Source organism: Daucus carota, chromosome 7 (assembly GCF_001625215.2).
Source record: "Daucus carota subsp. sativus chromosome 7, DH1 v3.0, whole genome shotgun sequence".
Lineage (NCBI taxonomy): Eukaryota > Viridiplantae > Streptophyta > Magnoliopsida > Apiales > Apiaceae > Daucus > Daucus carota.
In genome coordinates, this window is record NC_030387.2 from 14,952,332 (window position 1) to 14,979,363 (window position 27,032).

At 35.4% G+C, this 27,032-nt stretch overlaps 2 protein-coding genes across 2 annotated transcripts; both read left to right on the forward strand.

The window, feature by feature from the left end:
* Positions 1-612: 612 nt before the first annotated feature.
* On the forward strand, positions 613-9,653 carry LOC108196502 (serine/threonine-protein phosphatase PP2A catalytic subunit). The gene is made up of 11 exons (XM_017363805.2): positions 613-894; positions 1,991-2,047; positions 2,940-3,023; positions 3,859-3,930; positions 4,201-4,272; positions 6,605-6,645; positions 6,970-7,036; positions 8,091-8,282; positions 8,370-8,459; positions 8,555-8,662; positions 9,148-9,653. The coding sequence occupies exons 1-11, from the start codon at positions 802-804 to the stop codon at positions 9,211-9,213; spliced, it is 942 nt and encodes a 313-aa protein (XP_017219294.1). The 5' UTR covers positions 613-801; the 3' UTR covers positions 9,214-9,653.
* A 1,178-nt stretch (positions 9,654-10,831) lies between these two features.
* On the forward strand, positions 10,832-11,861 carry LOC108194653 (uncharacterized). The gene is made up of 2 exons (XM_017361607.1): positions 10,832-11,104; positions 11,385-11,861. Exons 1-2 carry the CDS (start codon positions 10,832-10,834, stop codon positions 11,859-11,861), a joined length of 750 nt encoding a protein of 249 aa, XP_017217096.1.
* Positions 11,862-27,032: the final 15,171 nt, after the last annotated feature.

Sequence of the window (27,032 nt, forward strand, 5' to 3'; positions counted from 1 at the left end):
TCCAAACAATTTCTTTTATTAATATTGTGTTTGACAGGAGGGTCACTTAAACAAAATTTTATATTAATTTTTATATTTTTTATTAATAATATGTTTAATGGTAACATGACTCAAAATAATTTTTATGCAATTATAATATTACTCCCTCTGGCCTCTGTGCCTCTCATTTCTTTACAGTTACTATTTTGGGATGTCCCTCTCATTTCTTTATATTACTATAAATAGTGAGTTTTTCCCATCATTACACCCACTATCTTCGCCCACCATCTTATATTTAACAATAAAAACTACTATTACACCCACTACTTTCCTCCACTATCTCAAATCTATTATTAAATATTGGTAGGTCCCACCACTTTACCCACTTTTCATTTAACTTTACTCATTTTTCATACATTGTCTTGGTCTCCGTGTGCCCTTCCGATGTAAACAATTGAGGGGGACGGAGGGAGTTATTCGTATCAAAATTTATAAAAAATTCATAACGCCGTCACGGAACGCGGCTTTATTCACTAGTTTTGTTTAAAAGAAAACTCAAACTCTATTTAAAATTTGGGGCGTGTTATTTACCTGAGCATAAAAGATCAGTTGTTGCCATATATTTTTGACATGCATGTATAAATAATAATTGTATTAGTTCTTAATATTAACCGGAAAAAAAAGAGTGAGCCAAAGAAAAAAGGTTAAGACGATCGTCCCATTGGTTTTACCAACAATCTCTCTTCTCCTCTCTCAAAATTATTGTTCCTCTTTCTTTCTCTCTAGGGTTTCGAAAGAACTCGAAGAAAAGGGAGGAAGAAGATGAGTTACGATCCGGTTCAAAGCAGCGCAAATGGTAATCTCGACGAACAAATTGCTCAGCTTATCCAGTGCAAACCCTTGTCCGAGCAGGAGGTTCTCTCTATCTCTCTCCCTATCTACCCTCTCTCTCTGTAGCTGCCTCTCTCTCCCTCCCTCTCCCCCCCCCTCTCTCCCTCTCTCTGGCTAATTTATGCTTTGCTTCTGCTTTTCATATATATATATATATATGGATGTATAATCGTTTGCATCTGATTTGTGTTTTTATGATGTTTTTTCTGGTTTCTTTGATTCGTTTTGTAATTGAAGCGGATCTGTTTAAAGTTCGTTGTTTTGTGGAAATTTAATCCCAATAATAAAATTTGTCTTAAAAAATATTCGAAATTAAATTCTGTACTTCTAGTTGTCTAATTTATATGTTTGTAGATGTGTATGTGAGTGTATGTTTCCGTTAAAAGAACCAAGTGTATTTTGGCTTGTTTAGACAATTTTGCTGGCGTAGACAAAATCTTTATTAGGAGATTATGAAAGCACGTGTGGAAGCTCATTTGATTGCTCCAGCTGTTTTATGTTATTTCAATTTTTTAATGGGCTTGTTTTTATAAAAGGGTGGGAACGTCTTCATTTCAAATTTGATCACTTGCAATAATACAAAAAATGAGAAGAAGAATGAACCAATGAGCCACATCGTGATTGCTTTTTTTGCTAGTAAAAGAGGCAATTTCCGCCTTGACTGTTCAAAATGGAGTCATAAATCCTACATCATTTTGGGTCGAATGAGGTTGGAAGGTGAGGTGCCTTTAATTGAGAGATATGGAGCTGAGGAGCCTTGAGTTTTTACCCTTTTCATATAGTTATGTTGATAAAGGAGTTTCAAACCTCAAAAGTCCTCGCGGAAGTTTTGTAGTTGGTATATGCTACTTTTTATTTAGTATGTATGTTGCTTTTATCAAGAGAAATTATGTTTAACATATGTAGGCTTACAAGGTGCCTCAATTTGTATGAGGTTGGACATTTATGCATTCTTTTATATTTTTGGTTATCATAACTTCCTCTTTAGTAATATCTTATATTTATATGCACCGGTACATTTATCAATTAACAACTCTTGAGGTGCCATAATTTGAATTCTGAAACCGTGACAAGAGGTTTATCAAGGATTTTTTTTATTTTTTTTTTTTTTGTGGTGTAGGTTAGGGTGCTATGTGAGAAGGCCAAGGAGATTCTCATGGAAGAAAGCAACGTCCAGGTTTTCCATTTTGTGTTTTCATATTACCAATGTTTTTTTTACCTTTGCTTCACATCAGATCTGATGTCAATTGCTTGTCCGACCTTAAATGATTTCTCTTTACTATTATCATTACCACTTGACATCGACAATAAAAAAAGTAACTTCAATGGACGAATCCTTGATGTGTATTTTTAAGCAGTACTCTTTGTTTGCTGATTGAGTACCCTTGACTAAACAAAAACCACTCGGGAGCTTAGAATGCATGCTGCTTCTATGTCAATGATTAAGTGGTTTGCTTTGACTCTTTCGGTAATTAACATAAGTTGTGTAATATATTTCTAAAGTTGCAAATTTCTAAATGAGTTGGAACTGATTTTTAAAAGGCGTGTGGAGATCTTACATTTAAATGTTGATAGAATTCTATACAAGCTTTTGTGAGGTCAAATAGGCGTAGAAGTGATTTAACTTAAGTTTGGTTGTAGTAGGTTGCTAATATTTGATGCACTCATATATTTTTTTAGAACTTATACCTAAAAAATGTATATGTACCTACTGTCACGTGTATTAGTCATTGATCAGGTTCAGGTTCTGAGAAAAGAAGCCATTTAGCGTAATACATTAATATTTATTTCTTATGTTTTATATCAAAGTTCTTTTTTTTTTTTTAAGAATTTCCTGCCATAGTGTTATCCTCAACAAAAATATGTTGTCTCACCTTTAAATTGTCATAACACTGTTTCTTTCGAGTGTGAAGCGGTATACCTTTCTTAAGTAGATTTTTTTTTAATAGAATTGGCTGTAACTGTTTATACTTTTGACTTTTAGGTAATTTGCTTTGTCTTTTGTTTACCAATTGTCATTGGAAATTTGCTCCTTAACGAAACCGGTATCTTATACTCTCTATTTGCAGCCTGTCAAAAGCCCAGTAACAATTTGTGGTGATATTCATGGGCAATTTCATGATCTCGCGGAGCTGTTTCGAATTGGAGGGAAGGTAAGACCACTATCTTATTGCCCCTTGCTACTTTTCTGCCAAGTCGAGCATATCATGAGGACTTCTTGTTTGGTCTTGGAAGGTCTTGCGATCAGTTTGTTTGCAATGGGATTGTCAAGGAATCCTCCCTACAGGAAAATTTAACCTTTAATTAAATTGGTTGCTTATGTTTTCCTAGATGGTATATCTAGGGAGAAGTAGAGATGGGAGATGGTTGCTTTTGATGCCTTACCACTTCATGTTCAATTTTTTATACATATTTATTATTCTAGGTCCAGTGCAGAAGACTGCCTCACCTGAAATTAGAAATTTTAAATATTTAGGGAAAGCGAAATGCCTTGTCATTATTGAGCATGAAGTTCATGTAAAATTTTTGGTCACTTGTTTTTAAAGTTGTAAATTTAGTTTAGGCAATGCAATTATACATATAAGTCTCAACTCTTAGTATGTGTGGTTCAGGGCATGTACTTCTCTTGAATAAGTTAATTACAAATGCATAGGATATCCATAGTCCTTTTTATTTGCAGAGCATATATGCTACTTTTACATGAAGCACATTTTTCTTTATGGGTCAAAGTGTAACATTCCACAGCGGTTAGATCAGTGTGTTCGTGTGAGCACAAATAAACAACCAATAACCAAGTTAGCTCTTGGATCAGGCTGTGGTTAATTGTTGAATTTTCCGATATGGCACGAGAAAGATATTGAAGATCTTAAATATAGTTGTATATTTTGATTAACTGTTTGCAGTTGAAATATATCATGTAAGGACTGCTACACACACACACACATATGCTTTGAGCTCTTAACTTACTTAGTGTTTTACTTTTGGTAGTGTCCAGACACAAACTACTTGTTTATGGGAGACTATGTTGATCGTGGCTATTATTCAGTTGAAACCGTAACAGTAAGTGTTATTTTCTGCTCAGTATCTTGAAATATTATGAATTTGACTAGGATATTTGTCTGACCAATATGAAGTGCATTATTATATCTGCTATCTTTTTTTTCCTCTTCTTTTTTGCATTTCTGTGGTATTTGTTTGGATCACATCTTTGTTTCTTTTGTTGATAATAAATGAAGACATTTTTGTTTATGATTCAGTGAACTGTTTGTTTTGAATTATTATATGTATGGTTTGTTTACCTTTTGCTGATGCTACTGTGTTAATTTTCAGCTCTTGGTGGCTCTCAAAGTGAGGTATTCACAGAGAATTACTATATTGAGAGGAAACCATGAAAGTCGTCAGGTATTTGGACATCTTGGCAATTTTTTCTCTTGCCAAATAATAATTATATTAACCAAGTAAGAAAATGCAAAATACTAGGTTATACCCTAGCTTGCTTTGATAAAAAGAACATACCCCCAGTCAACCAGCACAAAAACTCTTGGAGAGAGTTAAAGAAGCGAATCTAACGACAAAGCTAATAGGGCTAGTCCTGCTCAGCTACATAGACAACTAGAAGTCGGAAACTGTTTATAATAAATTGCTACTACTAATAAAGCTTCAGAATTAGAGACTGGTCCCTTGCTACCACCTTTCAAAACTTCTTGTTTTCAGAGAGCTTTTTCCTCATGATGCTCTTAATTTTCCCAAAAATCTGATTTGCTGATTGTGAAGCCTTGCATTTCTTTCCATCTGGATGTTCTCAACAGAAACTGCTGAAAACACAACAGCAACTGCTAAAAAGGTGTACTTAACTTGGCTCATGAAATCCTAACCAATGTAAGTGGCATTTCAATTCGTAGGAAAACCCATAGGATGTTATGCTGAAGGTATAATCCAGGAAAACATTCTTATTGGCCTCAGGTGCAGCATTGCATAAGAGGCATGATGGGTCAACATTTTTTTCTTATAGGATAAGCTTGTATCGGGTTAGAAGTCTCCCTAGAATGGCCAACCATATCATGGACAACTACTTGGGGAATAGGTAGAGAATGCCAAACAGCATTATGCCAATTTACCATTGGAGCAGATCTGCCGATAGATTCCCAAATGACATTAAATATTGACTTTGAAGGGACCATCCCAGAGTATGTGTTCAATAGTGTGAAGCTGAACAGAGGATACTAACTGACGAAGCTCTTTTTTCACGTCGACTTAAGTCATCTCTAGTCCAGCAAGTATCTGAAAAGTTGCTGACTTTTATCCACATAGGCACACTTTTGACTGGATCATTTGAAACTTCACCAACCCAGTCTTCAGTTATCAGGGGTCTTCGATTGAAATACCAGGCCCCCTTTGCCAAATAGCAGGCTTGTTCTTGAATAAGAGAATCTGAAAATGAAAGTGTTCGAATTTTTCTGTGACACTAATCAGTCCCTTAGATTTCCAGAGGTTGTTAGCAATGTCACTCACAGTATGGTAGGGCAAAGTACCACGAGTAAGGTTCCCTACTAAGCAATTTTCAAGTTTTTCAATTCCTTCTAGTAGACTGGCATCAGGTGGGGAGACGACTTTAGACTTTTTAGGAAGAGATCTAGAATCAAAACTTACCTCATTTGAAGGAGGAGAGTTCAGCACTTGGCTCCAGCTCATCTTTGAAGGGCCATCTTGAGTATTCCCTGTAACCTCGACATCATTTGGTTTAACGATTCCTGTACCATTTGGTTGGGTCATTTTCTCAAACACCTTCGGCAGAGTATCAAAAATGTGCTTTACTTTCTTATTATCAGAATTTCTATTCAAGATTGGAAAACCCATGTCATCTCTGCTACTGCCAGTTCTCCTATCATCAGTTCCAACCCCAAGTTGAAAGTGGATCAGTAGTATTAAAGCGCTCAAAGTCAGCCATGGGAAGACCTTGTCTCTTGATGAAATTCTGCATTTTCAGCAATTTTTTCCTTGAGTTCATTAACTCTGTTCTTTCATCTCTGTTAATGATAAAAGCTGGCTTGACTCTAGGGTTTGCAGTATAGCCAGCAACATCCTCATCTGAATTATCCACATCTTCTACCAACACCAAATCGTAAGGAATACCGTTGGAACTATAGTGAAAAGGTAAGGGAGCTTCAGCACCCAAATCAAGCTCAAGGGGATCTGTACCGTGAGAAACCATAGTTGGATCGAGGTTCTGAGAAAGAGGAAAAGAGAGAATTACAATTTAGTAATATTTTGTAAATAGCATACAAAATGTAGTGTTTAGGTTGAGGAGGTTATGAAGGGGTGAGTTATGTTGGGAATATTTAGATCTGATGGATTCAAGTGTGTAAAAATTGATGGAGACTAAGTTCAAGTTAGGATTTTTTTTTTTTTGCTAAGCCAAGTTAGGATTTTTATCGTTCTAACCTAGAGAAAAAGAGCTTATTTTTAGGGAGAGACATAGTTGTTTGCTAACAGAGCATATAGTTGACTACTGAATCTGCATCTTGGCAATTGATTAGCAAGAACTATCTATTTTATTGCTTCCTTTGAAATTCATCATTATAGGTTTTCGTGATCGAGATGGTATCTTTTGTAGAGGGATGGTTAAGGTTTTTTTTTTTTGAAGTTATATTTTAGTGGCCTCACATAAGCAAGTCATGTTGTACTGTTTTTATAATTATAAACATTGAACTTATGCTTCGTGTACTTGTTGCAGATTACGCAAGTATATGGCTTCTATGACGAATGCTTAAGAAAGTAAGTTCTACATTTATATAGAATGTACTTACATAGTTTTTATGTGTATGCATGGACTTTGTTATTGGTTGTCGTCATCTGCATAGATCACTTAAATTTATAACTTTCTTCAATGTATCACAATGAAATATTAATCAGCTGTGATTTTTATTCTTTTTTCTTTATTAGTTAAGAATTACAGATTTGGTAACTTATAAGTTACTTTTCCTTTGCCACCTGAATGTTGGCATATGCTGTTGGCCTGTTGCCTATTGACATCATCATAATTTCAGCATCTTTTCTTTCTCTTTGTATAGGTAATCATTATCTATTTTTGTCCTACAGATATGGTAATGCAAATGTGTGGAAGATCTTCACTGATTTGTTCGACTATTTTCCCCTCACAGCATTGGTTAGTTTATCTGTTTTTGGTTTGACATTATCTTGCATTTAAACTTCTACCCTATTAATTTCCGATTCGCATTTTTTTTCCGCCGACAATATACCAATGAATGAAAGTAATAAAACTGTATTGCTTTGTAATGCAGCTCAAGTAATGCCGAAAAAGTGACAGATTGTCATCATTTTTATGTTATGTACTATATGTACTTTGGTTAAAAGTCAGTAAGCCATGTTAATGTAATATTAGTGAGTTTCCTGCTATATTGCACATTTATCCAAGGCACAGGGATTTTCTAGGACATGTGGATGATCGAAAATGACAGCAGTTAGATTCCGTAGATGTTATGCTTGGATGTTTTTCCCTTTCCCATAAATCTCAAATATTCAGATTTGTTATTCATCATTATGAAATTATGAAACACATGCACGATTATATGTAGCATTTCACATGTCACGTGTTAAATTTTGTTGAAAGTGTGTGCTTATTATCCTTGTGAGCATAAAATGGGAACGTAGTAATTAATCTTGTCATGTGGTTGATACATATACTAATATAGCCTAAAGTTTCACACTTTGGTATTGCCCTTATTCCTGTCTTGTAGTTCTTATTATTGTTTTCTGTTATATGATGTGCATAGACATGTTTTTAACTCAACTGATGGCTAAATGAAGATTACTTGATACGCCCAGTAATCAGTGATATCTTGAGTCATATTGTTGGGATGCCTATGCTTTTTCCTCAAGGTTGTATTTGGAAATATAAATTCTTTTTAAATGATAGATTCGGACCACATGAATTATCCATTCAGATTCTCAAAACTTGTGTGCTTTGGAAATGAATCCAAAATCTTTTAAAAATACAAAGATGTCATTTAATTGACCAATTCCATCATTTGATATAAAGTCTTAGTATTCAGTTGTGCAATAAAAGAGTTTGAGTTTACTTGATTTTGATTTCAGCTTACTGAAATATCTGTTCATCTCTGTTGCATGTTCATTCTAATTCTCACATGTTCGAAGATTTCTTGTGCTTATATCCTGAAAAATGTTATATTGAAATTTAGGTTGAATCAGAAATATTTTGTCTCCATGGTGGGTTGTCACCTTCTATTGAAACCCTTGATAATATACGGAATTTCGATCGTGTTCAAGAAGTTCCTCATGAAGGACCTATGTGCGATCTTTTATGGTCTGACCCTGATGATCGCTGTGGATGGGGTATTTCACCCAGGGGTGCTGGATATACTTTTGGCCAAGTATTCTTCTGTTTCCTTTTTTCTTCTTTTTTGGTTTTTAGTGGAGTTTACTCTAAGGTTAAGTGAATTATCTCTGGTACTTGACAGGATATTTCTGAGCAATTTAACCATACCAACAACTTAAAGCTTATTGCAAGAGCACACCAGCTGGTTATGGAGGGATTCAACTGGGGCCATGTACAGTATTCTCTAGGATGTCTAAGTGGTTTGTTAATGTGGTTATTGACTGGGATTTTTACTAATGTATCTTTTTGCAAATCTTCTTTGGACAGGAGCAAAAGGTTGTCACTATTTTCAGTGCGCCTAATTACTGTTATCGATGTGGAAACATGGCATCTATCCTGGAAGTGGATGATTGCAAAGGACACACCTTCATTCAGGTCCTCTTCTTCCCTCCCTCTTTTTGTGTGTGCATGTATAATTTGGGGAGAATTGCTCCTGCGGCGCCTGCAAGAGCCATTTCTTGTCTCGTGTTCCTCTTTGACACTCTGCTGCATCTGTGCCATTTCTCTATTATATCCTCTCTGCCGCATCTCTATTCCCTTCATTTTTTCAGCAGCTCCTCCTGCTGTTCTATCTTCCGTTTTCTCTCTCTATCAAAAACATATGTTTTTAACCCCTTTTGCTTTTTAATTGGAATTTGAACTATATGAGGTGTTTAGTTGATTTATTTATACACGTAAATAATAAATTATAATTTAGCTACATTTATATACAAATGCTTCTGTACTGTATATTATAGAGAGAGGGGAGCCGCTGTACACTCCCCTCCGCATGTTTATGTTTCTGAGCATGCACACCCAATTTTTCATCATGATATATGCTTAACCTGGAAAGATCACTGAAATATTGCTTCCCAAAACAGTTTGAACCAGCTCCAAGGAGAGGAGAGCCTGATGTTACCCGCAGAACGCCAGACTATTTCATGTGAAGTAGAACTCACCGAACATTCAGCTTTTAGTGCTGCTAACTGCTTTTTATAGCTTGGAAGTTACCTTAAATATTTGGAGTCATATTTAACTATGACGAGGAGGGTAATGAAAAACATGTAAAATGGGATGTGTAAACAGTTGTTTTCTGGAAACCCGTTAGAGCTATGGGAAACAGAGCAGTGGATATGTTTACTACATATTGTACTGCGTCCTGCGTGGTTATGTGTCGTCCTCTTTGTTATTCCCTTGCACAATTAGTTCTTTGATTTTTTGTCCAGTGTAGAAGGATCCATTGTCTGGATTTACTAGCAGGGTTATTGTGTAGATGCAATTTTCACCTTTTCAGTATTCTATAGGGTTTTCTTTTTGGCCCCAACTCATTATCTTTGGCCTTTATCATTTCTTATATTATATTTGGGGTGAGAGTGGATTCTTGTCATTCCCCACCTTTGTTTTAAAAGGCCATCTGATTTCGAGGCCGGACAGTGAGTATGGCGATCATATTCTGGTCTTGCATTTTTATCAATCTGTTTTGTGGAATTTAAGCTGTAGTGTCTAAGTTGTATAAAAGTTCTCTGATGTGTTCATTTCTGTTAGCATGTCACCTTGGGTAATGATGTGCTATCAGACTCGACAATTGTGCTGTGTCATCTAAGCTCTTGTTTGGGTCATGGAATAGGACCCGGAGAAGACACGAAATTATTTTAATGGAAACATGAAGATGAATGTTTGTGTCAACATGCTGCGACGTTAACATTAAAATTAGTCCTGTGCTCTTTTGTGGACACGAAATGAAACTAACACTCGAATGAAGTATAGATAAACAATCTTAGCAACAAAAACAAAAGCTGTTGCATTAGCATATGAAAATATATGAAAATCTAGGCTTCTAGCATATGCATTAGTTAAGTAGCTTCAGCCTACATTATGTTCTAGCATGAGCTAAACAAAAAGTATACGTGTAATCCATGGGGCGTTGTTTGGTCATTATCTAATCTCCGTCTCGTTCAGGTATGAGAAACGGGCTTTTTTAGAGTATGAGACGGATATCGGGGAAGATTTTATGAAACGGTTTTTTTTAAGAGTATGAGACGGATATCAGGGAAGATTTTATGAAACGGTTTTTCTATGAAAACCCAATAAGTACCTTTATGAGTTTGGTGTATTTTTATTGGCCATCTAATCATAAATAAAGATGACTTCTTGCATTTACACCAAGTTAACCAATTAAAATCCATTATGCTGTTCTAAATGGATGTCCTACACTCTTCTAGAACAATCTTTGATCTTTCATTTTTCTAGATCTTTCATTTTTCTAGACCTTTGATGTTTCAAGTTCTTGTAACCATGGAATTTCGGTCTTCCAAATTCTTGTAACTTCTATGTAATACACCTATAAATAGGTGCCCAAACTTGATCTCGTAAGATATACTTCACAAGAAATACACAATCATTCTCTTACTCTCTTTCTAGTAGTCTAATATATTATATTATAATAATATATTCGTAACACGTTATCAGCACGAGATCGCTCATCGTTGCAAGGTTAACGGCCACACAAGGTGTCTCAAATTGTTGGTCTCCTTTTCTTTGATCTAAGCTTAAAGCTCTATAAAAATGTCAAACTTTACGAAACTTGAATTTGAGGCTCTTGACATCACTGGAAAGAACTATTTATCATGGATATTGGATATTGAGATCCATTTAGCTGCACAAGGTCTTGGGGACACAATAAAAGAAGGAAATAAAGAATCAGAATCGAACCGCGCAAAAACTATGATTTTTCTTCGCCGCCATCTCCATGAAGCACTTAAAAGTGAATACCTTACGGTGAAAGATCCACTCGAATTATGGAAAAATTTAAAAGATAGATATGATCATCAAAAGACGGTGATTCTTCCAAAAGCTCGCTATGATTGGATGCATTTGAGGCTACAAGATTTTAAAACCGTCATTGAATATAATTCCGCACTTTTTAAAATAACTTCACAACTAAAACTATGCGGAGAAAAAATCACTGATGCAGATATGTTAAAAAAAACGTACTCAACTTTTCATGCCTCAAATGTACTCCTCCAGCAACAAATATCGTGAAAAAGGTTTTACAAAATATTCAGATTTGATTTCTTGTCTCCTTGTTGCTGAACAAAATAATAAGCTTTTGATGAAGAATCATGAGTCTCGCCCAACTGGATCTAGCCCTTTCCCTGAAGCGAATGTGGCAACATATAATTATGGGCGCGGACGAGGTGGCGGGCATGGACGAGGTGGTAATCGTGGCCGTGAGCGTGGATATGGAGCACGTGGTCGTGGGTCTCAAGTCCAAAATCATCCTTTTTTCAAGTTCAATAAATCTAATGCCAACCTGAAGTTGGAGAAAAATATGGATAAGGAGAAAAAGAAAAAGACCACTGAAAATGAATGTTACAGATGCGGAATGAAGGGTCATTGGTCGCGTACCTGTCGTACGCCAAAACATCTAGTTGATCTTTATCAAGCATCCCTGAAGGATAAAGGCAAGAATATCGAAACAAATTTGGTGTTTGAAGATAAAGATCACGTGGACAATCTCCTTCAAATGACTTATCTGGATACAACTGATTTTTATGAGAATCCTGATGACACCACTGCTCCAAATGACAAATAATTTACTTGTTTACCTTACTTGTTTCAATAATTTGCATATGAAAATATTATGGTTATATGTTTTTATGATGATTACTAATTATATATTTATCTATTATTTGAAGCAATATGGACATTTCTCATTCTCGCATTGGATATATAACAAAAGAAGAAGATATTTGTTTGGTAGATAGCGCAACTACTCACACAATTCTTAAAAATAAAAAATATTTCATCTCTCTAAACAAACATGAAGGCAATGTCTGCACAATTTCTGAGAGTATAAAATTAATCGAAGGCTCCGGAAGAGCTATTATATTGTTACCTGAGGGAACAAAGTTTGTTATAAATGATGCATTGTTCTCCCCAAAATCACAGAGAAATTTATTAAGTTTCAAAGATATCCGCAGAAATGGATACCATATTGAAACAGTGAATAAAGAAAATGAAGAATTTCTTTATATCACAAGTATTGTTTTAGGTAACAAGTATGTTAAAGAAAAGTTACCAGCTTTTAATTCTGGATTATACCATACTACTATTCGAAATTTTGAGGTTAATGTCACAGTAAACCAGAAGTTTACTAACAAAAATAATTTTATTATTTGGCATGACCGACTAGGACATCCTGGGTCAATAATGATGCGAAAAATAATTGAGAATTCACATGGGCATCCATTGAAAAACCAGAAGATTTTTCAATTTAATGAATTCTCTTGTGCTGCTTGTTCACAAGGAAAGTTAATTGTAAGACCTTCTCTTGCAAAAGTTCGATTTGAATCCCCTAAATTTCTAGAACGTATTCAGGGTGATATATGTGGGCCCATTCACCCTTCATGTGGACCATTTAAATATTTTATGGTATTAATTGATGCATCAACTCGATGGTCACATGTGTGCTTATTGTCATCTCGCAACCTGGCGTTTGCGAGTTTACTTGCGCAAATAATTCGACTAAGAGCACAATTTCCAGATTATAATATCGGTACAATCCGTTTAGATAATGCTGGAGAATTTACATCACGGGCTTTCAATGAGTATTGTATGTCAGTTGGAATTAATGTTGAAGATCCTGTTGCTCATGTTCATACGCAGAATGGTCTAGCAGAATCATTCATTAAACGACTCCAACTGATTGCCAGACCACTGATTATGAGAACGAATCTCCCCACTTCAGTTTGGGGGCATGCTATTTTACATGCAGCAGCACTTGTGCGCATCAGACCTACAAGTTATCATAAATTTTCTCCCTTACAATTGGCCTCCAGAAGAGAGCCTAATATTTCCCATCTTGGGACTTTTGGGTGTGCGGTATATGTCCCAATTGCTCCGCCACAACGTACAAAGATGGGTCCTCAGAGAAGATTGGGAATATACATCGGTTATGAATCTCCCTCTATAATAAAATATCTTGAACCCTTGACGGGCGATATGTTTACAGCAATATTTGCTGACTGTCATTTTGATGAAACGGTTTTCCCTAAGTTAGGGGGAGAAAACAAGATTATCCTAAAATCAGGGGGAGAAAACAAACAGCTGGAAAAAGAAATTACTTGGAATGCATCGACACTAAATATCTATGATCCTCGTACAAATCAATGTGAACTGGAAGTTCAGAAAATAATTCATCTACAAGGCATTGCAAATCAGCTGCCTGATGCATTAACTGATATAAATAGGGTGACTAAATCACACATACCAGCTGAAAATGCTTCTTCAAAAATAGAAGTCCCGGAAGGACAAATTATTAAAGTAAATGAGTCAGGACCTCGCATGAAGCGAGGCAGACCACTCGGTTCCAAAGATAAAAATCCTCGAAAAAGAAAAGGAGCAAAGAGTGAAGATGCCCAAATAGAGGAAATAAAATCTCAAGAAAAGACTCCTGAAGAGACCCGTGACACAAAAGATGAAATCCCAGAAGAGGGACAAGTACCTGAAAATATTGAATTTGAAGAGATCTCAATAAATTACGTTGTCACAGGAAAGAGATGGAACCGAAATGATACTATTGTCGACGAAACTTTTGCATATAATGTAGCGCTTGATATAATGATTGAAAAGCACATGTTTAGCCTATTTGTATTTAAGAGTATCAACTCAACTCTGATAAGAAAGAAAGTAAAATAGCAACCTATTCGTAAGATTTCCAGGATGAGGAGTACAAGCAGTTTGACGAGTCAACCCGCAGCTCTGTCTTCCATTAAGAAGCCAAGGTTGGAAGCCCTGGAGACAACTGCAGCCTCATCCTTGCCTTCCCAAAAAGGCTTGGACATGGAACAGGCAATGAAACAGTCTCTGGACTCATTCTCTCCACAGAATGAAGCCATTGAAATTGACCGCCCTGCCACGGTACCCTGTACATAGTCAAGCACTGCGCTAGCACTCACGCTAGTGCAAGACAAAACAGATACACAGGTTACTATGTTTACTGATTGCACAGTTTTTCAAAACCAAGTTAATATGTATGAAAACTATGCTGATCGCACTTTCTTTTATGATCAGGAGGTACTTGGCAGCGTGCAAGTAAATCCGCCCTCACAGGCATCCGGAGGACAATTTGTTCCTCCACTACCTTTGAACCCATCTCAGGGGACATTGGTAGTATATACAGGTACAGCTGGAAGAGTGAATACAATGAGTGAAGAAAGGCAAACAGCGAGCGATACACATGCACGTGAGGCTAGTGAAACAACTTTGAGTGTACGTGAGGTGAGTGCACACACTAACCCGGCTCTGTTTGAGGAACAAATGGCTAAGCTGAAAGCTGAATTAGCTCGGATGATTGCTGAGAATAAAAAGTTGAAGGGTGCACAATTGGTGACCCTAGAGAAGAAAGATGATGAAAGGCCATCTAGTTCTTCCAGGGATGAGCTTAAGGAAGAAATTCATGAGTTGACTGTCGAGATGAGATCTAACCATGCTCTTTATATGGCAAAATTTGATGCTATCGACAGTAAACTGGATCAACTCCTCAGGAACTCAAAGTCAGATGCTGATACCTCCAGAGAGGATCCCTCAACTAAGGGGGAAAATAGAGGAGATAGAGAAGATGGAGGAGATGGAGACAAAGGTGAGAGAGGAAATAGTTCAAATCAAAGCAATAAAGGGAATACTTCTGAATCTGCTCCTGACAACTCTGAAAAGTCAAAAGGCAAAGAGCCATTACATCAATATGAGAATGTCTTCAATTCTGATAATTATGATGACTTTCCACAAGACATGGATGCTGATGACGTCTTCGATGCTACTTACCGTCAAGCAGAGGAAGAAGGCAAATTTGAGGAGAGCTATCTGTTCCAAGATGAAGAACCTCTTGATCCTGAACATGAAGAGAATGTCCGGAAGTTTAAAGCTGAGAATGAAGCTAGGAAGCGTAAGCTTCGTGATTACCAGAAACTTCTAGAGGACAAATTGATAACTGAAGAGCAAATCAAGAAAGAGAAGCAGAAAATCTATGATGCTGCGTGCAACCAGAAGAATCTTGATATAAAAAGGAAAGTTGGAAAAAACTGGGACATCGCAAAGAGGATTTTCAATGGACCTCAAAGGGAGCCTTTCAATGACAGAAAGTTCTTATCTCTGATCTACGATCTTCGAGAGGTAAACCCTGACGAGGATATCTTTATGCATGCCTTTGCTTTAGAAATTGATTACTTGACTGTTGGAGTCAATAACTTGTTAGAACAGTGGGAGCTGATTGTATATACACAGAGAAATGGTTCATTTAGGTTATCTGTTGAATTTCTTAAATCATTCTCTGTATCTGAGCTCTGGGTACTTCGCAATAAGGTAAAGCGATGCTCCAACCTGAACGAACTTCTTCGTGACAAGCTGTTGGATTGTGCTGTCTTCAATAGTCCACAGGTTGTCAAAAATCCATATAGTGTAAAGTTCGTTCACAAGGAGCTCTTAAGCACTGTATATCTAAATGAAGAAGCTTTACCTAAGTATCTTGCTAAGCAACTGGCTTTAGCATCCACTCTACTTCGAACCAAGGGCTTCGCTTCTAAAGCCAAGTCTGATGCTGATGATGTGATCTTGTCTTACTGCACCCGAAGAAATATTTCTCAATACTTTCGAAGGATGAAGGGTGTTGCTAAATCTCAGCCAACAGACTTCCAGGAAGACCTTGTGGAGATGGAAGTGTTACATCAACTGGCTCTGGCAAGGGAACGTAAAAAGCGTCGTGAATCCACTACATCTGAAGCGCCAACCAGAGAAGAACCGTCAACTCCTATTCTTCACGATTCTGATATCGAAGAAGGAGAAGTTGATCTTTAGATTTGATAAGGAATTTGTAATATATATGTTCAGTAAGAACATCCTTATGTAATCTAATGTACTTGTTTGAATTCTGGTCAATGTTTAATGAAATACCAGAAACTTTTTGCTATTTACAATTCATGTTTAATCCTTTGTCTTATCAGTTAGTTGAGTTATCCTCTCGATAATTTGCATGTTATGTTAACAAACAATTTAGCCTATTTGTATTTAAGAGTATCAACTCAACTCTGATAAGAAAGAAAGTAAAATAGCAAGCTCTATTGAAGGAATCCGTACGAAGAACGTCAAGTGATTTATTAAAATCATATGTCTGAAGAATTTCAGGATGCTGCTGCACACCACTGAAAGAAGTTCATTAATATGTTCAAGCCTCAGTGTACAAATAATATTTTGTAGCACGTCCAGAAGTCCAGAAGGTATAAAGTTTTAATACTTTATTTATTCAGAAGATTCCAATCTATTTCTACTTATGAAGAAGAACTACAAAGACAAAGACTCGACGAACAAGCCACTTCTCAAATGTTTAATTGATAAAGAATATTTGATTCAGCTAGATACAGATGAACCAGACAGTACATTTGTGTGTCAGCTACTCAGATTAAATGTTCTGCATCAACAATAGGTGGTCGTTCAATCAAGACAAAGAATCAGATCTTTTAAAGGAAGTCAGAAGACCTGCTGCTGAAGAATTGCTCAATATAATTATTCTTTTAATTTATTCACATCTCAAAACAATTATAAGTTATATAATTTATTTATTAAATTAATTCACACTCGAATTAATTTAATTTATGAATGTATATAATTAATATAATTAAGTGGATAATTATTTGATTAATTATATTAAAGTAATATGTGTTTTAATAGATTTAAGGCACGGTATGACAATCATACTGATTGTCATACCGCACCTGGAAGGTACCATTTAACAGTTGGCATGACAATGCTAGCTTTGTCATACCGTTTCAGTTGGCATGACATAATCTCAGTTTGTCATACCGAGTTGAAGAAGGCATGACAATCCCCTTGATTGTCATACCGAAATCAAATGGTATGACAATACTAGAGATTGTCATACCACTTCAACCCTTAGCCACCAAGTCTCATTGTCATACTGCATTGTCATACCGAAGTTTGTGTGGTATGACAATCCTTCAGATTGTCATACCGACCCATTTGTAGCATGACAATAGCTTAGATTGTCATACTGATCCATGTAATTGTCATAGCACTTTGTATGATTGTCATAGCACTTAGGATTGTCATGCCTTGCTTTGTCATACTAGTTCAAAGGTTTGCCTATAAATTTGGCCATAACCTCTTCATTTGTTCTTGTTCATTGCCTTGTAAACTTTTAAGTTGCTTGTAACTTGCTATTGTTATATCCACAGTTTTCTGTGCTTTGATCACTCGGTTGTTTTTATCCGCTAAGTTAGAACACTTCCTGTCAAATTTATTCTACGAACTAGTGGACATTAAAACGAACCATATTAATTATATAACGACTTAAAAATTTTTATATTAATTAATTTAAATCTGATTATCAAGTTAAACTCCAATCAGATTATTCCGCCGCGATTATTTTGTGACGATTGTATTCAACCCCCCCTTCTACAATCGTATCTGGACCTAACAATGATAGAATACGAGGATCTTGAACCTAAATCTGTCGATGAATGTCAGCGTAGAGATGATTGGCCAAAGTGGAAAGAAGCAATTGACAAAGAATTGAGCTCACTCAATAAACATAAAGTTTTTGGACCAATAGTCCGGACCCCTGAAGGGATAAAACCCGTTGGTTATAAATGGGTATTTGTACGAAAGAGAAATGATAAAAATGAAATTGTGAGATATAAAGCACGTCTAGTTGCTCAAGGATTTACACAACGGCCAGTAATTGATTATGACAAAACATATTCTCCTGTAATGGATGCTACAACTTTTCGTTATCTTATTAGCCTGGCTGTTATTGAAAAACTAGATATGCGCTTAATGGATGTTGTCACGGCATACTTGTATGGTTCCCTAGAGAAAGATATTTATATGAAAATCCCTGAAGGATTTCGAATGCCTGAAGCATCTAGAACACATTCTCGTGATATTTATTCGATTAAGTTACAAAGATCCATATATGGATTAAAACAATCTGGTCGAATGTGGTATGAAAGATTAAGTAAGTACTTGTTGAGGGAACAATATAAAAATGATTCTATTTGTCCATGTGTTTTTATAAAGAAACAGAATCTTCATTTGTTATAGTTGCTGTATATGTTGATGATATAAATATTATTGGAACTCCCGAAGAGCTCTAGAAGACAGTCGATTACTTAAACGCAGAATTTGAAATGAAGGACCTTGGAAAAACAAGACTTTGCCTTGGATTACAAATTGAGCATCTATCTGATGGAATATTTGTGCATCAGTCAGCATACACAGAAAAGGTCTTAAAACGCTTTTACATGGAAAATCGCATCCATTTAGCTCCCCAATGGTTGTTCGCTCACTTGATAAGGAAAAAGATGTATTTCGACCAAGGGAGAAAAATGAAGAATTACTTGGTCCCGAAGTACCATATCTTAGTGCTATCGGCGCATTGATGTATCTAGCAAATAACACAAGGCCCGACATAGCATTTTCTGTAAATCTATTGGCAAGACACAGTTGTGCTCCAACACGGAGACATTGGTATGGAGTTAAGCATATTTTTCGGTATCTCAGAGGCACAACTGATATGGGATTATTTCACTCTAATAAATCCAAACCAGTTTTGACTGGTTATGCAGATGCAGGTTATCTGTCAGACCCAGAAAAGGCTCGATCACAGACATGTTACTTGTTTACCTAGGGCGATACAGCCATCTCTTGGCGATCGATAAAACAATCTTTGGCTGCTACATCTTCTAATCATGCAGAAATTCTTGCGATCCATGAAGCTAGCCGAGAATGCGTTTGGTTGAGATCAATGTGTCAACATATTCGAGAGTCATGTGGAATGCATTATGATAGGGCAATCCCGACAGTAATGTTTGAAGACAACACGGCATGCATTGAGCAGTTAAAAGAAGGCTACATTAAAGGCGACATGACTAAACATATCTCGCCCAAGTTTTTCTTTACACATGACCTTCTAGAAAAGGGAGAAATCGAAGTTCAACAAATTCGTTCAAGTGACAACATTGAAGATTTGTTTACGAAGTCATTACCCCCAACAACTTTCGAGAAATTGGTCAATAAAATCAAGATGCGTCGACTTAAAGACCTCAGATGAATTTTCAAAATCGATGTACTCTTTTTCCTAAACTAGGATTTTTTCCCAATGGGTTTTTTTCCTAGAAAGGTTTTAATGAGGCACGATTTTTGAAAAATGGACATCCAAGGGGGAGTGTTCTAAATGGATGTCCTACACTGTTCTTGAACAATCTTTGATCTTTCATTTTCCTAGACCTTTGATGTTTCAAGTTCTTGTAACCATGGAATTTTGGTCTTCCAAATTCTTGTAACTTCTATGTAATACACCTATAAATAGGTGCCCAAACTTGATCTTGTAAAATATACTTCACAAGAAATACACAATCATTCTCTTACTCTCTTTCTAGTAGTCTAATATATTATATTATAATAATATATTCGTAACATATGCAATATAATACAATAGTTTAAACATTAAGGAATCTAACAAGGTCCACCAATTATGCTTAATCTCGTGATCCAAAAAACATCACGTTGTAGACTTTGGCCGTGTTACTTAACTGTATAAGAGCATCTCCAAGGGTAGAGACCTGTTAGTTATATCATCCATTTGGCATCTATGTGTCATCTAATTGGCATGTTTAGAATATATGTAAAATGTGAAACACTCCAACCATTACCCCCTAGCAAAAAAATATGGATAACTAAAATTGGGGTAGCTAGATTTGGAAGACCTCTAAATGAATTATGCATAATTTTAGATAATATGATTATACATAACACCATTGGAGTTAACATAGAACCTATTAGCTATAATTTTAGATTATTATCCATATATTGTAGCTAACAACTATACATAACACCTTTAGAGATGCTCTAAGTTGGCTACTTCGTTGAAGTGTTCCAGATTGTTGACTAGTGATATAACTGGCTATGGATACACTAGTGTTTATGAGCTTATTCACACATGTCTTGCCATTCCTGATCATTGTGGTACCGCTGTTTCTCTTTTTCTTCATCCTCCGAAAGCCGGATGCAAATTTCCACCAGGAGCAAGTGGATGGCCAATAGTTGGAGAAAGTATCAACTTTGTTTGCTCAGGTCCTCAAGGATTCGTCGACAAACGAACCAAAAAGTACCCTGAAGATGCATTCCAAACTTCGCTATTTGGGAAAAAAATGGCTGTGTTCAGTGGACCGCTTGGGAACAAGTTTATATCAATTGGCCTGTAGATTATTTATGAATTTAGTTGATGCTGAGCAAATGACAAGTTTAGGCAAGCATTTTAGTTCTGTTATAACCGGATTGTTCTCTGTGCCAATTGATCTGCCTGGAACTGCTTATCACAGAGCTATGAGGGGTGGAAAACTGATGCACGAAGAGATTATGAAGATCATTGGCCAGAGGAAGAAAGAGATGCTGGAAAACAAATTGGAAACGGCTAGTCAATCAGAATATCAGATGTTCAGTCTTAGATGCTTCTTGTGACTGATGCATACAACAGATTAATCAGCGAAAAAATCATATGTACCAACATCATTGGTTTGTTTTTCGCGAGCTATGAGACTACGAGTACTGCAGCCTCCTTTGTGTTGAAGTATCTTGCACAGCTTCCAGAAATTTATGAAGAGTCTATAAAGGTGTGTATTCCGTAGATAATGGATTTAGGGTGCAGGTCCCTGGCATACGTATGCAAGAGACCGGTTAAACAACATACAGTTTTCTGGCCGTTAAACAAACATCCGGCGGCCAGGATTATTACAAATATTTAATACGTCCAGCGTTTTTTAACCACGGGACCCTCCCGTGGTTAAAAAGCGCTGCCTCGTCCAGCGCTTCATAGGTTATAATCCTGGCCGTAGGAGCAGACTATAACCGGTCCCAGGCATACGTGGACCCATGTATTTGTATGTCATTGATATATGTACGATCTATTACTTTGTTGATTGTGCTAAAATCCTGAGTAAACAAGACAAATGGAAATAGCAAGATCGAAAAGTAAATGGGAGTTGCTAAAGTGGGAAGATATACAGAAGATGAGGTACACATGGAACGTGGTTTGCGAAACTCTAAAGGCTCGTACCACCTGCACTCGGAGGGTTCAGAGAAATTGTTGCAGGGATTTAAGTAGTCAAAAAACGCAAGCTACAGTACTTCTAAACAATCAACCAAAAACAGCTCAACTCAAGTCACCACAAATATTCACCAATGACAAACTATATAATGCAGAAAATTAACCAACATAAATCAAACGACACAAAGATTTATACGTGAAAACCTCTTCAATGTGAAGAGTAAAAACCACGGGACGTGTGAGGAGTCCACCCTTTCTTCTTCTCTTATTATGATAAAATTGAGGGATAAAGAAACCCAAATCAGTCTTACAAAGGTTCACAACCCACCAACAAGTTCATACATAAGAGACAACATCATAGTTAGGGGTGATCGCGGTGCGGGCGGTGCGGTTTTTCGCTAAAACCGCGAACCAAACCGCGCATGCGGTTTGGTTGAAAACTCAAACCGCAACCGCACCATGTTAGCATAAAAACCGCGTAAACCGCACCACAAAAATGCGGTGTGGTGCGGTGCGGTTTGTATGCTTAGGAATAAATATTTTTAGTTGAAGTTCGAAATAAAATTTAAATATACAATAATTAAAATCTTTCCTTGTAATGAATTTATATGATATTTATCATTTTAAAACTACAAAAACTACTAAAAAAACACAAACAAAAGTGTAAATATGATAATAAATATGAGTACTAACTACAAAAAGACATATTATAATAATATAATCATTTCATAAAAATTTGGTGTTATAGTAATGCGAGATTTATAGAATAATATTTAACTATTATTTGAAGAGATTTAACAAATATATATAACATAATAAATAATATATATGTATATAATATAATTTTATTTGATTATCACTAATATATATATATATATATTATATAATATCGCAGTGCGGTGCGGTTTGAACCGCACTGCTAATATGTCAAACCGCAACCCGCACCGCACCGCGCGGTTTGTGAAAAATTCAAACCGCAACCGCACCACGAAAATTAAAAACCGCGTTTTGTGGTGCGGTTTGGTGCGGTGCGGGCGGTTTAGGCGGTTTGGGCGGTTTTCTGATCACCCCTAATCATAGTAACTAAAATGAGAAAGAAATCACCAAATAATTGAGAGTCCGCCAGCAGCAATCAGTTGGCCATATCATCCTTGTTTGTCGAGGCTTCAATATATATAGCAATCCTTCTTTGCTAAAGATACCAAACAATATTGTGTGTACTGACCAACTCAGTTTTCAAACAACCTGTCGAACTGAACCCCGAAGAGTCTCCACTTGAAACCAATAGATTTCATCTGAATCTTACATGACTAAACCTCTCAGACAGTGTTATGCTAATCCTTGAAGTTCTTGTCCTCACATTCTTCAAAAGTGTTAACTTTCGTCGACTTGAGCTTCCTCAAATTCAGCAGTTACAAACTCTTCTGTTCAATCCTAAGGTTCTGACATAAATGCACGAAACTGATTTGGTGCGGTAGTAACTCGATAATTATATCCTTAAACCTCCACAGTTCTCTGTCTTTGATTCAGTTGATTCTGGATGGATTTAACATTGATACAATTCACTGTGTAATTGTATATCCCTGAATCACTGAGTTAGATTGAAATCCCTTAAAGATTCTTCTGCAAAAACTTCTCTTTTCCTACTACTAGTGGTGCCATTCAAAGTTGACATTCCGAGCCCTGGAAAGATGCTTCATTGTAGATGTAGCAAATTTCCATCCTGATCTGGTGATCTGATAATCAAGTCGGAGTAATTACTCAGATCAAGGCCTGAAGTACCTTCTTTAAAATTCACTGTCAGTAGTGTCTAATCAGTCTTCAATAGAATCTTCTTCGAATCACAATCAGCTTTGTTGAACATAGAAAAACTGCTTCTAATAATCCTTTGAGAAATTAATTGGATTGGGTCATCAATGTACTTCCATTACCGGTTCTGAGAATCTGGTATTTGAAAGCCCGGTGTTTGTCTTGTAATCTGTCAGCCTGATCTGTCTCAACTAAATGTCAATCTGATTTGTTTTGGAGTAGAATAATTAAAAAGGTTACGGGACACTTGATTATTTAAACTAAGTTTAAATTATAAAGACAATAAATTTAAAAATAAGTTTTAAAAGATGAAAAGAAATAAAGTATAAAATAAACTTAGTTAAATTTATAAAGTAAATTTAATTATATTTAAAAAATAAATTCAAATAAATTCATAATAAACTGAATAAGTTTAGAACAAATTTATTTCAAATTCATTTAGTAAATATATTAAAATTTATTAAATAAATTTAATTTTTGAAAATATTCAAGTGTCTCGTCTCCAATTAAATCATAGCTTCCAAAACAAACTAAATTGAACCCTTGAACTTGAACTTATATCCATAATCAGTTAAATCCTCTTAAATTTATATTTTATATTTTAACTTAAATATAAATTATAAACTATAAAATTTTAAATAATAAATTTATAAAATTTATGATAAACTTAATAAAGTCTAAGAGTAAACTTTACAAGTCTAAAATAAATTTGAACAAATTTATTAAATGAATTTCATAAGGTTTATAAAATAAATTTAATTAAGTTCATAAAATAAATTTAATTAATTCATAATAAACTCAATTAATAAGTTTAAAATAAATTAAATCAAATTTATAAGATAAACTTATTAAAATTTAAAATATAAATTTATAAGTCCTGGTCCAAAGTTCAGTATCCAACAGATAATCCTTGCTTAGGCCTACGGACAAATTCAGCAACACAAACCGGAAGAACATTTCCCCTAATCAAATATCAAAAGCTAGGTTCTTGATTTTCCGTACGATAAGGATCCTGATTTGTATATCAATCAACCTGGCTCTGATACCAATTGTTAGGTCCAAAGTATCGTAGAAGGGGGGGTTGAATACGATACTCACTACAATTTGAAATTCTTTCGAATCTTGCGGATAAACAAATTGCAGTTCTGTAATGGGTTTCGTGTTTCCGGATATTTATTGGGTCGATTTCTGAGGATATGAAAATATTAAACCAACACACAATATTTTCCAAGGTATATCTGTATATTGATAAATACCTCGAAGGGTGCTATAAATCCAAACCCGAAGGTTGGCTACAATGGCTATTACTACTTACACTCACAAACCCTAGCTTCTAAATATATATATAATACAAAACTAAGCTAGAGTTTATTTGTGTGTAGTAGTGTGCAAGGCACAAAGCCATTCCACCATAAAGGTGGTGGAGAGTGTGTAAATTATGAACCCACATCTCAAGTATTTATAGACTTCTCATTAACTAACCCTAGTTAACTTCATGAAGCCATACTTGCGCCACTTTTGAAAGTCAAAAGATGTTCCTCAGTCAAAGCTTGCGCCTAGATCTCACAGTGGGGGAACTTAGACATTTCTTCAAAACACGAAGTTGCGCCAAGTATAGTTAGGGTCAGAGGCGCAACAATTGACCAGAATTGGTCAAAGGTTGCGCTTGACCTAAACTTGCGCTAGGTCCATTTTCTGTCCTGCATTGCCAGCAAATACACGTACATACAGTACACATGCAATATTAATATAGCGCCAACTGGTTATTTCCAGTTTTACCCTTCATAGTTGGCGCCACAGGAATCATGCAGCAGTGTATATGAGTATCTCTGCCTTAGTCGAATGATTAAATAACAGCAACTCCCCTGCAAGTTGCGCTCACAAGTCTTTCTCTGTATACACTGTTCTCTCTCCTGAAGTTGCGCTTCTTCAGTGAGTTTGCGCCACAGGGTGCTTCTCCAGTAAAGTCATGGACTTAGAAATATTCTAGGCAAGGAAGAACTTGCGCCAGGAGTATACACCAGGAAGAAGAGAAAAGTTCCCATGAAACCCTAGCTGCACATGCAAACCCTAGAGTGCCCTAGACACCTGACATCATCTCCATGTATGTATAATATATAATATAATATATTATGTTGTTATTATATTAATAAATAAAAATATATATAAATATATACACACATATATATTTTATTTATATGAACATATAATAATATATGTACATATATTTAAATATATTCTCATATATTTAAATATATATAATATATAATTATATGTAAATACAAATGTAAATATATATATAAATATATATAGAGATATATATAGTTATTTATAAATATAAATATAAACATAAATATATATAAAGAAAAGTATATATAAATATATACATATATATAATATTTATATAAACATATAGTAACATATATATACACATATATTTAAATATATTCTCATATATTTAAATATATATAATATACATATAACTATGTGTAAATATAAATATAAATATATATATATAAAGATATATATAACTCTCTCTAAATATACATATATTTATGCACATAATATAATATATATATATATACACTTAATTATATAATTGCTTATGTAAAATATAAATACATATACTATATACATATATATTTATTTAAATATACATACATATAAATATACATATACATATGTTTAAAAAACATATATACATATATATTATATATATTATATTTAATTAAATATACATATATACATATATATATAAATATATTTGTACATATACAAATATATAAGTGCACACATATAAAAGATAGGTCACCTGATATGAGCAGAGACTTGATACAGCTTGCAGAGGCTAGGCATTTGGCTTTGCTTGAGTTTGGAACAAATGACTTGTTATGACTTGATCAATTCTTCGATTGATAAATACTTTGCAAACTCCGTATGTGCTGACGCTTAGTGCACTGGTCTGGTTCACAAGCGACTAACACTGAAGTCACACATTGTACCTTCTTTGTCAGCAAACATTGATCAGTCGGTTCCGGGTTAGTTTATGCTTCAGTTTGTTGATTATAAATAACCAACCAAGATATATAGAAATATCTTGCTTCAGGGGTTGCACTGAAATCTTTCGAGTACTTGGACAACATCTTCATTGCTTCCACAATTTTGAATACTTCAATCTTTATTCTTCACTGAGGCATGAACATATTAATGAACTTCTTCCAGTGAACTTATTCCTTCAAGAATGTAGATGGCTTCTTCAACCTTTGTCTTCGTATCTTCAGATTCCGGTGCAGGCGTAATGTTATTTACTTGTCCTGTTCTAATGTTGAGTTATCATCCCTATGTAACAGACAGGGTTGTCTTTACATTTTGACTTACAATCTCCCCCTATTTGTTTGTTAACCACAACAAGCAAATCCTCTGGAGGATAACTCAACTAACACTAGAAAAAGTAAAGTCCTGGACTAGTAAATAATGCTACAGAGTTTCTGGATCATATAATACATTTCCAGATTTCATGAAATAGAAATAACAAATGTGCATATCACCTTTATTTCTCTGGTTCTTGCTTACCTGCCAGATAATCCTCATAGTCTGTCTTGAAGAGAATTCAAAACATTCCATTATGCAAAGAACAATCAGCAGCTTCATTGAATTCTTCAGTGGTAATGAATAAGTTCCTTTCTACCACTTACTGAAGAATAATTGTATCACCTTATACTTTTCCTCCCGTTACCTTGATCAGGTTCCCCTTAGTGATAAGTAGTTGTCTCCCCTTAGATGAAAGATCAATCCTCCTCCTTAGTTGAAAGAAGAATCTCCCCCTCAGTAGTACAC